Source organism: Arachis hypogaea, chromosome 18 (assembly GCF_003086295.3).
Source record: "Arachis hypogaea cultivar Tifrunner chromosome 18, arahy.Tifrunner.gnm2.J5K5, whole genome shotgun sequence".
In the NCBI taxonomy this organism is placed as follows: Eukaryota; Viridiplantae; Streptophyta; class Magnoliopsida; order Fabales; family Fabaceae; genus Arachis; species Arachis hypogaea.
The window spans coordinates 20,354,264-20,370,864 of record NC_092053.1 but is presented as its reverse complement, the minus strand read 5'-3'; the positions used below and the strand labels follow the sequence as shown (position 1 = coordinate 20,370,864).

The following is a 16,601-nucleotide window of genomic DNA, read 5'->3' as shown; positions in this document are numbered from 1 at the left end:
ATGAAGAGTTCAAGAGTTATTTAGAAGATATTTTAGTTTATATTTTTAGAATATTTTATTTAATATATTTTGATTTTGTTTATTTAATTACTAGATTGGGCCGTATGTTTATGGGCTTTAGGGTTTTCTTTGTTTTAACTTAATAAGAGGTCCTTAGCTATTGTAGTCACAGCATAGAATGATTTAGAGGTTTTAAACCTTTTTTGGTTTCGTGATGAAACCATGTGTGGACAATTGAGGTTGAGGAGTCCCTCTCTTGTTACATCGGGGAATTGAATAGAAGGTTGAGGAGTCCCTTCGATTCAATTTCCAAACTATGGCGTTGACAAGTTAGGTTGAGGAGTCCCTTTCTTGTTGCGTCAATAAATTGGGTAGAAAGTAGAGTGATTCTCTTTGTACTCAATTTCAACTTATCTTTTTTGTTTCTATTTTAATTTCAATGTATCTTTTTATTCAGTTTGAATCCTTATTTTCTTATTTATCTTTTATTTCCGTATCAATTACGCTTGATAGTTGATAGCTTTGGAAATTTCTTGTTGACGGAATCATTAGCAATTGGCACATGATACTTCGGCGGCGGTCATGCTCTCCTACTAACAAAACATGGGGACTTTTCAGAGTAAAACTATAGCTTACATTCTTTTATTAATACTGACCCTTTGGAAAAGAAAGTGTGCATTTGAATTCAACACTAAATAGTAAATACTAAATACCGTGTCCTTCTTTCCCTTTTCTTTTGGTTTATTCAAATCACTGGTTGGAAACTTAACGTTACGTGTATGCTTGATTGATTATGTTCTTTTTAGCAATTTATTTTCATTATAAAATATTAAAATGAGCTTATCAACCTTTTTAATTCAGAACAAGACACCAGTGGATAATGTTATGTTAAATTGTTACTTTCATGAGTCATAACAACATTGAATTTGCCACAAGCATGTGTTTTACTTTTCGGCTTTGGGATGTCACGTGTCAGAGCCAAATATGAAAGTTCAAAGTTAGAGTCAGTTTGTTTGATTGCGATTGCATCTGTGACCAAGCAAATGATGTCCCGAGAAAGAGACAAATTCCTCAATAGCGCTTCCAGACTTAATGAATCGTTTTATGGTATCACCGTTTATATTATTAACTATGATTTTTCAATCAAATTTACACTACCCAGTACCTGCCCTTTAAGCAAAAACATGAGAAGCCTTGTGTCACTTTTTATGACTTCTCTTTTCGCTTCATTCTTATCAAGCTTCTCAGCTCTAGACATTCTTACTACACATAAACTCATCAAAGATGGTGACAAGTTAGTTTCCGCAAGAGGGACCTTTGAACTGGGATTCTTCAGCCCTGGTAACTCCAGAAACCGATATTTGGGAATATGGTACGTGGCTTCACCTAGAACTCCTATATGGGTAGCAAATAGAGAAGCTCCTATTAGAGATGGTTCAGGAATTCTCAGGATCACTGAGGGGGGTATCCTTAACCTTATTAATATCACAGGTAATATTGTTTGGTCTTCAAATGCATATGCAACTGCAGAAGATGCATTTGCACAGCTTCTGGAATCAGGGAATCTTGTGGTGAGAGCCTCTAATGGTAGAACCACAGAATCCTATTTGTGGCAGAGTTTTGATTATCCTTCTGACACATATATGCCTGGAATGAAGATTGGGAAGAACCTAGTTACTGGTTTGGAGACATTCTTAACATCTTGGAAGAGTAAAGATGACCCTGCCCCTGGTAAGTACTCAATTCATCTTGACACTCATGGTTGGCCACAGGTGGTTATCAGAAAAGGAACCACTATAGTGTCACGATTTGGATCGTGGAATGGTCTTGAGTTGACAGGAAATCCAGCAAGGTCAGAAGCATCATTGGTCTTTCAATTCACATATAGTGAAAGTGAAGTTTATGTGGGTTACCAACTCAGGAAGAGTTCTGAGTTGTCTATGTTGTCAAGAGATGTACTGCATCCATCAGGCAACATGCAGCGATTCGTATGGATCAATCGGATCCAGAATTGGGCACTCTCCTCAACGTCTCTGTCAAATCAGTGCCAACATTATGCATGGTGTGGTGCTAATGCCGTCTGCAATAGCAATAACTTCCCTGTTTGTGGATGCTTGACCGGGTTCAGTCCTAAGTCTCCAAAAGATTGGAATAATGGGAACTGGTTTACTGGATGTGAACGCAGGACGAACTTGAATTGCCATGATGATGGCTTCTTGAGGTACACAGGAGTTAAATTGCCTAATACGTCCTCATCATTTTTCAGTGAAACCTTGAATCTTAAAGAATGTGCTCAATTGTGCTTAAGTAAATGTTCCTGTACTGCATATGCAAACTTATATGTTGATGGAAGTGGTTGCTTGCTTTGGTTTGTCGAACTGGTGGATATAATCCAATATAGCCAGCGCGGTCAAGACCTTTATGTAAGGCTAGCTGCTTCAGACATTGGTAATTTTTATTTAGTTTCTGTTGGTTGTCATTTAATTAGATATCTTTGGTAGTTCTTAAGTTCAAAACAATTCAAACATCACCCGGCTTCATTTTCTGCCTTATGTATTTTGTGTTGAAGGAATGGTGAAATAGAAATCCTATGTTTATCAGCATATGCATCCAAGATTCCAACAAATTAAAAAATCAATTATCTAGTCATAAAGTTATCTTAGAATTTTTATTTGTATTGAAGTAATATTGAAATGTCTAGATAATTATAGTGTCATCAAAGTTCCTCAAAATCCCTTCTGATTATGTTCAAAATTTCACAGATAGTGTAAAGAAAATGGAGCGATCCAACAAAGACAAAAGACTAGTGGGTATCATAATTGTATGTGGTGTTTTGGTCATGATTATCTTCCTCTTTCTGGGACACTTAACCTATAAACAAAGTGACAGCAGAAGAAAGAGAGGTAAATTAGAATAAGTTGATAACTGATTACGTTTATAGTATCAGTCTGAGGCCATTTTGTTCCTTTCTTTACTTCTATCCTCTGAATTTGGAGTGGCAGAGAAAATTCACAACCAGGATTACAGATGTGGACAAAGAAAGGAAGAGGTGGACTGGCCAACATTTGATTTTCAAACTATAGCTAATGCAACAGCCAACTTTTCTAGTGATAACAAGGTGGGAGAAGGTGGATTTGGCCCTGTTTACAAGGTAATATAATAATGTTAAGATGATCAACTATCCCATTTCACAAAGTACAAATTCAATATGGATGTTATTGTTTTCACTTTTCAGGGCACATTAATTGATGGACAAGAGATAGCTGTGAAGAGGCTCTCCATAAATTCTGGCCAAGGACTAAATGAATTGAGAAATGAAGTCAATACAATTGCTAAGCTTCAGCACCGTAATCTTGTTAAGCTTTTTGGTTGTTGTCTTGAGGAGGAAGAGAAAATGTTAGTATATGAATATGTGCCTAACAAAAGCTTGGACTCCTTTATATTTGGTATGAGCCATCTTTCATTTATAGTTTCCATTTGAGTTTATAGCCTGTTATGGTCTGCACTGACTTTGAAAATGAATTGAACCATTTAGACCAAACAAGGAGAAAATTACTAGATTGGCCAACACGCATGCATATTATTGTTGGCATTGCTCGTGGGCTTCTTTATCTTCATCAAGACTCTAGAATGAGGATTATTCACAGGGACCTCAAAGCTAGCAATATTCTTCTAGATGCCAATATGAATCCAAAAATCTCTGACTTTGGGCTTGCGAAGGCCATTGGGGGAGATCAAACTGAGGCGAAAACTCATCGGATAGTTGGGACATAGTAAGAGTGCTGTTTGCATATACCTTACATCCTTGTTGGTGCTTTCTGATGTTTGAGAGGTTATTGATTCTATATTAAAATAATGTTTTGCAGTGGTTATATGCCTCCTGAGTATGCAGTTCATGGGAAATTTTCTGTGAAGTCAGATGTCTTTAGCTTTGGAGTTTTGGCACTGGAGATACTAAGCGGCAAGAAGAATAGAGATTTCAGCGACCCGAATCATAGCCTTAATCTTCTTGGACATGTAAGTATAATAAACGAAAAATAAATAATGAGAGTAATGATACTGTGATACGATATGGATTGACATGTTTTTATTACAACAAAGTTTCTTCAACATGAGGTCCATGACACACTAATGAACATGTACTTAGATATTCGTTCTGACTTTTGTATTTCTTCAGAGCTGGAGATTGTGGGTTGAGCAGAGACACTTACAACTGATTGATGATTCATTAAGCAACGCTTCTGATGCAACTGAAATACTTAGATGCATACATATTGCTCTATTATGTGTGCAACAAAGTCCGGAAGACAGGCCAGACATGCTTTCTGTGGTTGTAATGTTAACTAGTGATAGCAATCTCCCTAAGCCAAAACAGCCTGCATTTTATGTGGAAAGGAATTGTCACAATAAAGGCTTTCTAGCAAGTAATCAGAACACATGTTCTGAAAATGAAGTTACAATCTCAGTGGTAGAGGCAAGGTAGCATGTTGAAAATTGGAGGTAGCTGTTTGATTAGATAGGTGTCAGATCAAAATGAAAATCTCTATGAACAACAACTAAAAGTTGTCTATATACCGAACTAAGTTTTAGTTAGTAACTTGTAAAAGTAGTTTGTAACACATGAAAATGTTTGCAACGTTTATAAAGCAGAAAGATATGGATCCTCTAAATTTTGAATTTTATTTTAGAGGATAAAATCACCATTGATTTCATAGGTGGAACTAAGAGAAAATATGACAGAAAAACGATTCAAGAGTGAAAATTCAAAATTTAAAAAATACAAATTCACGCGGAGTACAACAAAAGTTAAAACATGAAAGAGAGAATGTGTGAAAGTCACACTTTGATTGTTCTCAATAGAGTTGTTGGAGAACTTTGAGTAGTCCAAAATTACAAAAAAAAAAAAAGGTAAAATATGATAGAATAATTGAAAAATGGTGCTGAGTAAAAGAATTTGGATCTAATTCTTGATGATTTATTCACCTTATTTCTTTGTTCTGTTATGTTCAACTAGATTTAACCGCTACACGGAATTTAGATGGATATATAAATTAGAAAAAAATAATATCAAACCTATTCTTGATAATGTTATTCGTTACATAGTTTTTTTTTTTGCATTGTATTTTGTATGAATTTGGAGAATAATACTTTTAGATACCATGCAAATGAGTGTATAATGTTTTAATAACTGAACATAACATTTAATTTTTTAATTTTATTTTTCATAAATTATGACACCATGTATTTTTAACATTATTATTATAATTAAATAATATTTAAAAATATAAAATGTGAAATGGTAAAAAATAATATATGTGACAAAGATTTTTTTTTTTTTTTGGTTTCCCACGGTATCCCCCAACCCGGCAGGTCAAGGACTAATCCGTCGCGGTACTGAGCTCCATTTAAGGGTTTGCCGCTGGCCAATGGGTTGCTGCATGCACAAGGCGGGATTCGAACCCCCGACACTTGCTTAAGCGGACTAGTGAGCTAACCACTAGACCAACCCAACTTGGTTAGTATATATGTGACAAAGATAATACATAATCAATGAACACAATTAGATAAAAATAAAAAACTCGTAAAAATATACATTTTAGTATTTTAGAATTCATCTTCTAATACATAATGAGTCAATTATTTAGTAAAATAAAAAATATTTTAATTATAAAAATAATTGTGCAAAATATTGGCAAAAATGAAAGAAAGATAGAATAAAAGACATTAAATTATGTGAAAAAAAATGTAAAATGGATCAGATGTTGATTTATATAGTAAATATGAGTAGAAGTGAGTATGAGAGAATGAATTCTCTGACCATGATCTAAAAATGAGTGAATGAGAGAGAATATATTGTATGTAATTAATGATGGTAATGAGTGAGAGTTAATGATTGTAATTAGTGAGTAAAACTAAAATGAATGTAATTATAACGATTTTTTTTTTGACATTGTAACGGTTTTTAGAAACATTATAGATAGAAAAACTGAAAAAGATAGACACTTATATAATAATGCTGTTATGACTTATGATAAAAGAGGTAATGACCAATTCGGTATCCGAAAGATTCAAACGCTGACATTTTAGTACCCAACTATTGTTATTGACAAAAAAGTACCTGAATGATTAAAAAATTTTGCCAAGTGTATCCAAGTGCTTGCCGGAACATAGCTCCGGTGAGTACGATACTTACGTGGACGCCGGGATTTTGCTGACAAGTTTAGTCTTATATTAGATGGAATTTCTAATTAAATTAATGCTTATCCTACCTGGAAATTAACTTAACCTAATTGAAGAATGGTTTAGCCCCAAATTAATTTTGCCCTAAAACCCAATTAGCATATGTTGTTACTAGTTACTGTGGTTAGTGTGTCACTACTAGCGAAACTCAAAGGTCACGTAGAGAGGGAGAGACGTTGCTCTGGAAGCTTGGCGCGAAGAAGAACGATACAAGGTGAGAGACATTGTGGAATCAAGGGTAACGGTTCTCAAGTGGCATCGTGGGATCACCATTCTTCACAAGGAGCAACCCTACGAAGAGGTACGTTCTGCTTCATGTTCTTGGTTTAAGTTCTAGTTTTTTGCGTTTGCTGGTGACATCCTGTTTATTCATTGTATCTTCTCTCTACTATTTCTTAGATGGATCCTGTAGTTACGTTTGTGTATCATCACATGGGTTGCTTGAAAAGGGTTAGAGATGGGAATGTGATATACGAAGGGGGTTTAGTCACTGAGATACATAGGGTGAATGTGGAGACATGTAATTTATTTTTTGTTGAGGGGTTGTTTTTAGACCTGGGTTACCCTGGATATAATGAGGCGTGTTGGCTAGAACCTGGTTTCGAATTAGGTCAGGGTCTTAGAGTGCTTAGGACAGATGCTGAAGTGATGAGGATGTGTGAGAGTGCAATTAAAAATGACAATACTGTCCATCTCTATTTTGATCACCCTATTGATGCCAACTCTGAAATCATTGATGACGATGTGGTGGTTTCTGGTAGCAGTGAGAGTGTGGTTGAGGTCAATCCACCTGGTGATGAGAGGGAAACTGAAGTTGTGAGTGAGGAAACTGGCGAGGTTAATCAGTTGAATAAGGCTTTGACAGTTGTTGGGAAGGAGACTTTGAATGAAGTTGTGATTGAGAAGGGTGTTGATGTTAATGACTCGGATAAATGTGAGGGTGGTGTTATGGATGAAGATGTGAATCACGGGAATGGGGGATAAAGAGACTGAACAACCTGCAGCTCCAGAGAAAGTTGTTAAGAGGGTGAGAAAGAGGCATCCAAGACCACCACCCAGTGGTTTATCACAAGAAAGAAAAGCTGCTGAATCTGAACAGCCTGAGGGTGATCCTCTAGAAGCTGATACAGTAAATGAACAAACACATGAGAGGAATGATGATGATGCACATGTTGCCAACGAAGGTGCTAATATTGAAGAACCATTGGTGGATGAGTTTGGGGCAGAGGAAGCAGCTACTCAGAATGCAGCAGGTAAAACTATTATTTCTATTTTGTTATAGCATTTTGGATAAGTATTGGGTTTATGAATCCAATGATTATGATGCACATTTTGCCAATGAAGGTGCTAACATTGAAGAACTAGTGGTGGATGATTTGAGGGCAGAGGAAACAGCTACAGAAAATGCAGCAGGTAAAACTAGTATTTCTGTTTTGTTACAGCATTTTTTGATAAATATTGCATGATGGCTGAAATATATCACCTAATGTATTAACAGATACAGAAACACAAAAAAAGGAGAGGACAAATACAAGGAGAAATCATCCTAGGCCTCAACCATCTGGGCAGAGGATTGTACCTGGAAAGGATGATGAAGCACCAAGGGTAGAGGTGCCTAACCCGAACAGAGCAGATGGAGACATGGGACCTGAGATGTACCAATATGAATCTGATGAACTGTATAGCCCTTCTGAACCACCATCAACGTCGAAGGCTTGAATGGATGAGTGCTTTCTCATGATTCCACCTTTTCTACGACTCTTATCTGCTTGCATCTTCCAGATTGGGATCGTGCTCTACGAGAGAGCGAAGAGAGCACAATTGGGCTTTAAGGCAAAATTAATTTGGGGCTAAACCAACCTTCAATTAGGTTAAGTTAATTTCCAGGTAGGATAAGCATTAATTTAATTAGAAATTCCATCTAATATAAGACTAAACTTGTCAGCAAAAACCGGCGTCCACGTAAGCATTGTACTCACCGGAACTATGTTCCGGCAAGCACTTGGACACGCTTGGCAAAATTTTTAATCATTCAGGTACCTTTTTGTCAATAACAATAGTTGGGTACTAAAATGTCAGCGTTTGAATCTTTCGGGTACCGAATTGGTCATTACCTCTATGATAAAATTATAAAGGTGCTGTTATAGTGTCTAAAAATGTTTGCCTAGCTTATAAAAAAAAATAAAAAATAAAATTTAATTTTAAAAATATAAAAGTGAATAATTATTAAATATTTAAAAGTTTTTATAAAAAATAAGTTAAACAAAAGTTAGATATCAAATTATAGACAACATAAAATTTACTAATTATAAAATAGTAGAATGCTATAAAGCATAGACATTTTGCTGAGTTACCGTGTTTGCATGTCGGATACATTTCGGACACTACACTCACCGACACTCGTCCAACACCCGTGTCTGCTATGTCCAACCGTGTCTTAATAAAAAATAAAAAATTCTTCTCCGGACACACCTAAATACCATCACGTGTCAGCAGAGAGATGACAAAGTAGAAAACCTCACAATTCTGACAGGTTAGAGTCGAAGCAAGTCAAGAGAAAAGTATAAGCCAAAAAAAGAGTTCATTTGTCACCATTGTCGCAAGTTGGGGCATATCAAGAGGTATTGTAGGTTCTTGAAAAGAGAATAATTAAGAGAAAGAAACGAAGACAAAGGTAAAGATAGTGATAAAGAAACTGCTACTATTGTTTATGAAGATGTTCTTATTACCTATAATAAAAACTATGTTAATATTGTCTGTGATGATTTCGCTTGGATTATGAACTTTGGTACTTCATATCATGTCACTTCAAGGTATAAATTTTTTACTTCCTATACTACTGAAAATTTTGGCAAGATCAAATTGGGAGATAAAGGGGTGTGTGACATCATTGGTATGGGTGATGTGTGGCTTGAAACCAATATGGAATACAAGTTACAGTTGAAGAATATTAGACATGCGCCAGATATGCGGTTTAATTTGATTTTAGTGAAGGCATTGGATCAAGAGGGGTATTACACTTCTTTTGGTAGTAAAAAATGCAAGATTACCAAAAGTGCTCTCTTTGTTGCTAAAGAAGACAATAGTCTCACTACTCTCTACCAGTTGCAAGCAAAGTTAGACAAAGAAGAGGTGAATATAGCTGATAATTCCTCTTCTGATTTGTGGTACATGCGTCTTGGTCATTTGAGCGAAAAAAGACTTAGTGTCTTAACCAAAAAACACTCACTTCTAGTGAAATGTACAAATTTAAATACTTGTACTCATTATTTTGTTAGAAATCATGCTAGAGCATCATTTCATAATTTTGGACGTCATATGAGATCACATGTTTTAGATTAGTTCACATTGATGTTTGAACTATGGATGCTAAGACACTAGGTAGTGCATCATACTTTGTTACTTTTATTGATGATTATTCTCAGAAAGTGTGGCCTTTTATATTGAAATCTAAAGACCAGGTGTTCGGTATCTTCAAGCACTTTTATGCAAGTGTTGAAAGAAAAACAGAAAGAAAATTAAAATGTGTTCGAGTAGATAATGGTGGTGAATACAGGAGTCCATTTGAAGAGTATTGTAAAGGACATGTGATCAAACTTGAGAAGACAGTTCCTAAGACTCCTCAACATAATGAAGTTGTAGAAAAAATGAATCGCACTATCAATGATAGAGTCAGGTGTATGCTCTCTCATGCAAAGTTGCCTAAATCTTTTTGGGTGAAGCGATTAGAACTGCAGTAGATTTGATCAACTTTTCTCCTTCAGTTTCACTAAATGGTAATGTTCCAAAGAAAGTTTAGAGAGAAAAAAATGTCTCCTATAGTCACTTGCGAGTGTTTGACTGCAGAGCTTTTGTTCACATTCCAAGAGATGAGAAGTTCAAACTTGATGGGAAGTCAAAGTAGTGTATCTTCATGGATTATGGTCATGAATACTTTGGTTATAGATTATAGGGTCTAGTGAGCAAGAAAATAATCAGAAGTCGAGATGTGATTTTTCTTGAAGACCAAACTATTGAATATCTTAAGAAGACAGATAAGCCAACAACAACTATTAGATGTTCTGCTAGTGATGAACCTAATCCTTCCACTAGACCTCTTGTTGATGGGGGAGATGAACAAGTTGATAATAATGGTAATGATTTGCATGATGAACCTACACCTCAACCTGAGGTGCTAAATGAAAAGTTTCACCAGATGTTAAAGTTTCACCTGAACTACCAGTTGAGCCTGAATTGAGAAGATCTACTAGAGAGCATCATCCTTCTTAGAGATACTCTTCTCATGAGTATGTGATGAATACTGAGACTGAAAAGCCAGACAGCTACCAGAAAGCTCTGTTTGATGAGTATAAGAAAGATTGGTTGAAAGCCATGCAAGAAAAAATGAAATTCTTGCATGAGAATTATACATTTGAATTAGTGATGCTGGTAAACGGTAAGAGAGTATTTAAGAATAAATGGGTATAGTAAGACTTCTTCCGATCATTGTGTGTATGTCAAAAAATTCTCTGATGGTGACTTTATAGTTCTCTTGCTATATGTTGATGACATGTTGATTGTTGGTCATGACACTAAGAAGATTGAAAGTCTTTAGAAAGACTTAAACAAATTCTTTGCTCTGAAAGATTTGAGTCTTACAAAGAAAATCCTTGGCATGAGTATTGCTCGTAACAGGAAGAATGAAAAACTGTGGTTGTCGCAGCAGAAGTATATTGAGAAGGTTTTAGAGAGGTTTAGCATAAGTAATTCCAAACCCATTAATACTCTACTTACCAATCATTTCAAACTGAGTTCACGATAATGTACTACAAGTGAGAAAGTAAAAGAAGAAATGAAAAAGACTCCATATGGATTTGTAGTTGGCAGTTTGATGTACGCTATGGTTTATATCAGCCGGATATTGCTCATACTGTTGGAGTTGTTAGTCAGTTTCTCTCTAATCCTGGCTAAGAACAATGGCGAACAGGGAAGTGGATTCTCAAATATCTTAATGGTACGTCTAGAGTTTATTTTTTCTTTGGAAGTGGCCAACCTATGTTGGATGGTTAACAGATGCAGATATGACTGGGATCTTAATTCAAGGAAGTCTACTTTTAGTTATATGATGACTTTTGCAGGGGGAGTTGTGTCGTGAGAATTTTGACTTCAGAAATGTGTTGCTTTATCTACTACAGAGGCATAATACATTATTGTTGTTAAGCTTCTACAGAACTCTTGTGGATGCAGAAATTTCTACAAGAGTTAGGCATCAATCAAGAGAAGTTTGTGTTATTTTATGACAGCCAAAGTGCTATCCATCTCAGCAAGAATCTAGCGTTTCATTCTAGATTGAAGCACATAGCTAGAGGTATGGTATCGTTGGATACGTCAAGCGGTTGAGATGAAGTCGTATGCACTTGAGAAGATCCACACTAATGATAATAGTTCAGATATGATGACTAAGAGTCTACCTATAGTGAAGTTTGATTCTTGCAAAGAGAAGACGAACTTGGTAGAGTAACCTATCCTCACTTGAGTCAGTAAGAGAAAATTTGTTGGGGGTCTCAACTCAAGTGGACCCACGTTTCTAAATAAAAAAAGAAAAGAAAGTCATGGCTTATAGCCATGAGTAATAAAAGGAAAAATAGAAGAGAGAGAGTGTGTGAATAATTTTTTACACACAAGAGAAAAAGAAACAGAGAGTGAGAGAGAGCTCGTCGACTAAGAGAAGAAGAAATTGAGGGAAAAAAGCAGTGCCATTTTAGTCTCATTGAACTGGTTATGAAAAAAATTGTTCTTGGTTCTTCCGTTGTCAAATAAGTTGTTGTTTGAACCACAACTTTTTTCTAATACTATCTTCATCAAAACTCTAGAATGAGAATTGTCCATAGAGATCTCAAAACTAGCAACATTTTACTAAATGATAATATGAATAAAAAATGTCAAACTTTGGACTTTCAAAGGCCTTTTGGGAAGATCAAATTGAGGCCAAACGAATCGGATAGTTAGAAGTTAGTAAGTATGCCGGACACAGCTAACTTTCAACCTTAAATGCTACCTGATGTTTCTTCATGTCATTAATTGCAGGTGAAAAATTGATGTTTCTCCAGAGTTATATGCCTCCTGAGTATGCAATGCATAAAAAAGTATCCACCAAGTCAGATATCTTTAGTTTTGGAGTTTTTATACTATAGAATGATTTAATTTTATTACAACCATACTTCATTAGAAGGAAAGTCATTCTAGATTGATGAATATTGAATATCTACTCATATAAGTTACTGATTTCTTGTATCAAGGGTGAAAACAGATGCCTGAAATTGATTAATGATTCATTAGGCAACGCAGTTGATTTATGCAAAGTACTGCGATGCTTACATATCGGACTACTACGTATGCAACAGAGATAGGCCAGATATGTCATCTATGACTCTAATATTAACTAGTGATAGCAATCTGTCTAAACTGAAACGGCCTGCATTCTGATAGTCTGATAAATTGTGACCATGACTTGATCTCTCCGACTACAGATAGAAAATTCAATAGCATCATTCATCTTTGGAATATTCTATCTTAATGTTGATGACATCAAAAGACCTAAAATTCAAAGAGACTTTGTGCTCCTTTTTTCAAATTTACCATTTCCAAGCATCACATCTGTTATGAGTTTATATTTTCTTAATTCAAATTTGCTTTTACTGTCCAACGATATTCATAATTAGATTAGTTTTAATTGTATTAAAATATTCAATTGAAGGTGTTTCCTGTCATGACCCAATCTGGCCGTGACTGGCGCTTAGGAAAATCTTCCCAAGCAAGCCTCAAAAATTGATATTACAGAAAACAGAAAAAATAGAATTTTCAAATTTACGAAAAAGGCAACACATTCTCAGCCTTATATTTAAAACATACTCAGCATATTTATAAAAAATTCGACTCAAATATTCACATTAAAGTATAGTTTATTAGTTTTATCTACTAGGATATTTACAAGCAACATACTCAAGTCACCAATGTCGGATCCTACCTGTGTCACATGGAGAAGTTTAACAGGTCTAAAGAGCTTTAAAGCTATTTACACAAAACATCAAGCCCTTAAACAGTAAAGGGATATCCAATACAAAAAAAACTAGAGCGGAACTGATAAAATTGGATTAGGATCAAGGCCTATATCTGAAAAAAATGAAAGAACAACAGAGTGAGCAGAGCATCTATAGCCCCACAAGAGACAGTTGTATAATTAGTAAACTCTTAGTTAAAATAAACCCACCTTAATAATAGTGACAAAATTATACTCAAACACAATGATAATTAATTATAAATATCAAGTATTCAAACTTCTTTATTTATAACAATATACACAGAAGGTTATCTAATCCAAAAAAGTCAAAATAACAGACAGAAATTACACTTAGGTTGTTTTTCTTCGTGTGAGTTCTGAAACAGATATGTTCTACTAGTTTTGTGGACATGAAACAGATAGGAACCATTTTATCTCATATGGTCCTGAAAATGCAATTATATATTGACAAGGTGCACCAAGTTTAGTGCTTACTACCGCTAGCTGCAGTTTCTGTCATAGAACCTTCCAAAATATTTTGACATAAAAATTATTATCAAGCTAAAAGTTGTCAAACAAATCAATAAATACACCATCAATTCAATAGAAATAATTCATGTAATAACTTTAACCAAATTCAATACTAAATTTACATTCAAAGTGTATATGCAAGATAATATTTATATTGTAGTTTAATTTTTTAAATAACCACTTCATTTATTTCAGCGTAAAATATTATGTCTCAAGTGAAGTTTTCTTTGTAAAATATTTAACATAAACATCATATTGACAAATAATTTAGTAAATAACTAAATAAAAATTATAAAATTATTTTCAATAATTATAAAAATAATACAAATGCTAAAATTCAACCATAGATACAAAGTTTATTCACAGACTAAAATTCAAGAGAGAGATTTCTACTGCACAGGTTCCAACAAGCAAGGAGAGTGGTTCCTTTGAGTATCTAATACCACAAACATAACAATAATAACTCTAATAAGTTAATCTTAACATCAATTGATATAATAGAACCTATATACCAAAAAGTTTCAAAGTCTATCTTACCTTAACCCTAAATTTTGGGATTTATTAATACCCATAATAATAAGCATGACAAAAATTAAAGATATAGGTAATTATCAAGCTAAAAAATCACCTTAATGTCTTAATAATTGGTAATGCTTGAATTAATGGTGATTTTTCTCTTCTTCAGGCTTAGACTACTTCAATGAAATTTTGGAATAAAAGCCAACATAAGAGAACACAATAGATAGAGCATAATAGAGCTGGAATAGAAGAAGAGTAGTGAAATTAATTGAAATAAAAGTGTATAAAATTATTGTTGAAGAAGTGACATGAGAAAGGGAGATCAGAGAGTAGCATTGGCAGTGAGGGATACTGTGATATAATAATATGTGTATTACTGCATTGAAATGTTTGCGTGTGCCGTTGGAGTAGAAAGAAAAGAAGGAAAGGTTATGGGCTTGGCTCATCGTTGTTGTTTGTTTTTTTTTATTAGGCCCTACAATCTTCCCACCTTAAAAAATTCGGTCTTCGAATTTCAAATATGAAAATACCTTAAGTTTCGAACAAATACGGATATTTGTCACGCATTATATTCTCAGGTTCCTAGGTTACTTCTTTCTCCGAATGGTTCTTCCAGACTACTTTTACAGAGGCTACTTCTTTAGAATGTAACTTCCTTACTTGTCGATCAATTATAGCAATAAGTTCTTCTTCAAATGATAAATCCTCTTTCAATTTCACTGATTGGGGAGTAAGTACATGAGATGGATCATGAAGATATTTACATAACATAGACACGTGGAATACTGGATGAATCATAGCCAAATCAGGTGGTAGTGCCAAGCGATACGCCACTGTGCCTATTCATTCCAAGATCTCAAAAGAACCAATATAGCGAGGACTAAGCTTACCTTTTTTGCCAAACCTCATCACACCCTTCATAGGTGACACTCGAAGAAAAACTTGATCACCCACCGAGAATTCTAAGTTACGTCTCCTATGATCAGCATAGGCCTTCTGTCTACTTTGAGCTGCTAATAAATGTTTCTTGATCAAGCGAACTTTTTCAATCGCATCTTGTACCAAATCGGGTTCCAACAGTTTGGTTTCACCAACTTCAAACCATCCGACTGGTGATCTACATCGCCTTCCATAAAGAGCTTCAAATGGTGCCATTTAGATACTGACTTGGTAACTATTATTATAAGAAAACTCAATCAAAGGTAGTTCCAATTTTCACCAAAATTCAAAACATAACATCTCAACATATCTTCCAAAATTTGAATTATTCTCTCTGTCTGTGGATGGAAGGCTGTACTCAGATATACTCTTGTTCCAAGTGCATTCTGAATGGATTTCCAAAAATGAGATTTAAATTGTGGCCCACGATTTGAGATAATGGACATTGGGGCTCCATGAAGCTTAGATATCTCATCAACATAAAGCTTAGTATATCGGGCTGCGGTATAAGTAATTTTCACAGGAAGAAAGTGAGATGACTTCGTCATTCCATCTACTATTACCCAAACTGAATCGTAGCCCTTAAAACTACGAGGTAAACCTGTTACAAAGTCTATGGTAATTCTCTCCCATTTCCATTCAGGTATCTCAATATGTTGTAGCAACCCTCCAGGCCTTTGATGTTCAGTTTTAACTTGTTGACAAGTCAAACAATGAGAAATAAAAGTACTTACATCTTTTTTCATGCATTCCCACCAAAATAATTGCTTCAAATCTTAGTACATCTTATTAGTGTCCGGATGAACGGCATATTTAGAATTGTGAACCTCCTCCATAATAGTTTTCTTTAAGTCATTATTATTTGGCACAATAAACGGTTACCAAAACGTAAAATACCTTGATCAAGAGAAAAATATGAGTTCTTCCTATTGTGAACATCTTTCATTAGCTTTCTTAACTTTGGATCATCACCTTGCGCAAACTTGATTTGTTCTATTAGAGAGGACTAAGATCGTACATAAGCTAAGAGTGGTCCTGACCCTTCAAACTTAAAGTATACATCCTCAGATTTCAACTTGTGAATCTCTTGCACTAAAGGTCTCCTTGATAAAATAATGTGATTCAAACTACACATAGATTTTCTACTCAATGCATCAGCAACTACATTAGCCTTACCTGGATGGTATAAAATGGTACAATCGTAATCCTTAAGCAACTCCATCCATCTATGTTGTCTGATATTAAGATCTTTTTGTTGAAAGATGTACCTTAAACGTCCCAAACTACTGCAAGAAATCCTTGATTCCTTTTATCCATCAAGTGTAAAGCACTT

At 34.8% G+C, this 16,601-nt stretch overlaps 2 protein-coding genes across 3 annotated transcripts; one reads left to right on the top strand and one right to left on the bottom strand.

The window, feature by feature from the left end:
* The first annotated feature begins 1,022 nt into the window (after nt 1-1,022).
* LOC112769043 (G-type lectin S-receptor-like serine/threonine-protein kinase At4g27290) lies at nt 1,023-4,682 on the top strand. 2 transcript variants are annotated; one of them, XM_025813439.3, is made up of 7 exons: nt 1,023-2,448; nt 2,763-2,903; nt 2,997-3,151; nt 3,236-3,446; nt 3,536-3,773; nt 3,867-4,017; nt 4,178-4,682. In XM_025813439.3, the coding sequence occupies exons 1-7, from the start codon at nt 1,044-1,046 to the stop codon at nt 4,481-4,483; spliced, it is 2,607 nt and encodes an 868-aa protein (XP_025669224.2). In that variant the 5' UTR covers nt 1,023-1,043; the 3' UTR covers nt 4,484-4,682. The 2 variants fall into 2 exon arrangements, with proteins under 2 accessions (XP_025669224.2, XP_025669225.2); XM_025813440.3 differs by having other exon boundaries at nt 1,026-2,448; nt 3,003-3,151.
* Nucleotides 4,683-14,911: 10,229 nt separating this feature from the next.
* Nucleotides 14,912-15,484, bottom strand: LOC112769729 (uncharacterized). The gene is made up of 2 exons (XM_025814204.1): nt 15,220-15,484; nt 14,912-15,168 (listed from the first exon to the last, which is right to left on the bottom strand). The coding sequence occupies exons 1-2, from the start codon at nt 15,482-15,484 to the stop codon at nt 14,912-14,914; spliced, it is 522 nt and encodes a 173-aa protein (XP_025669989.1).
* Between the last annotated feature and the right edge of the window lie 1,117 nt (nt 15,485-16,601).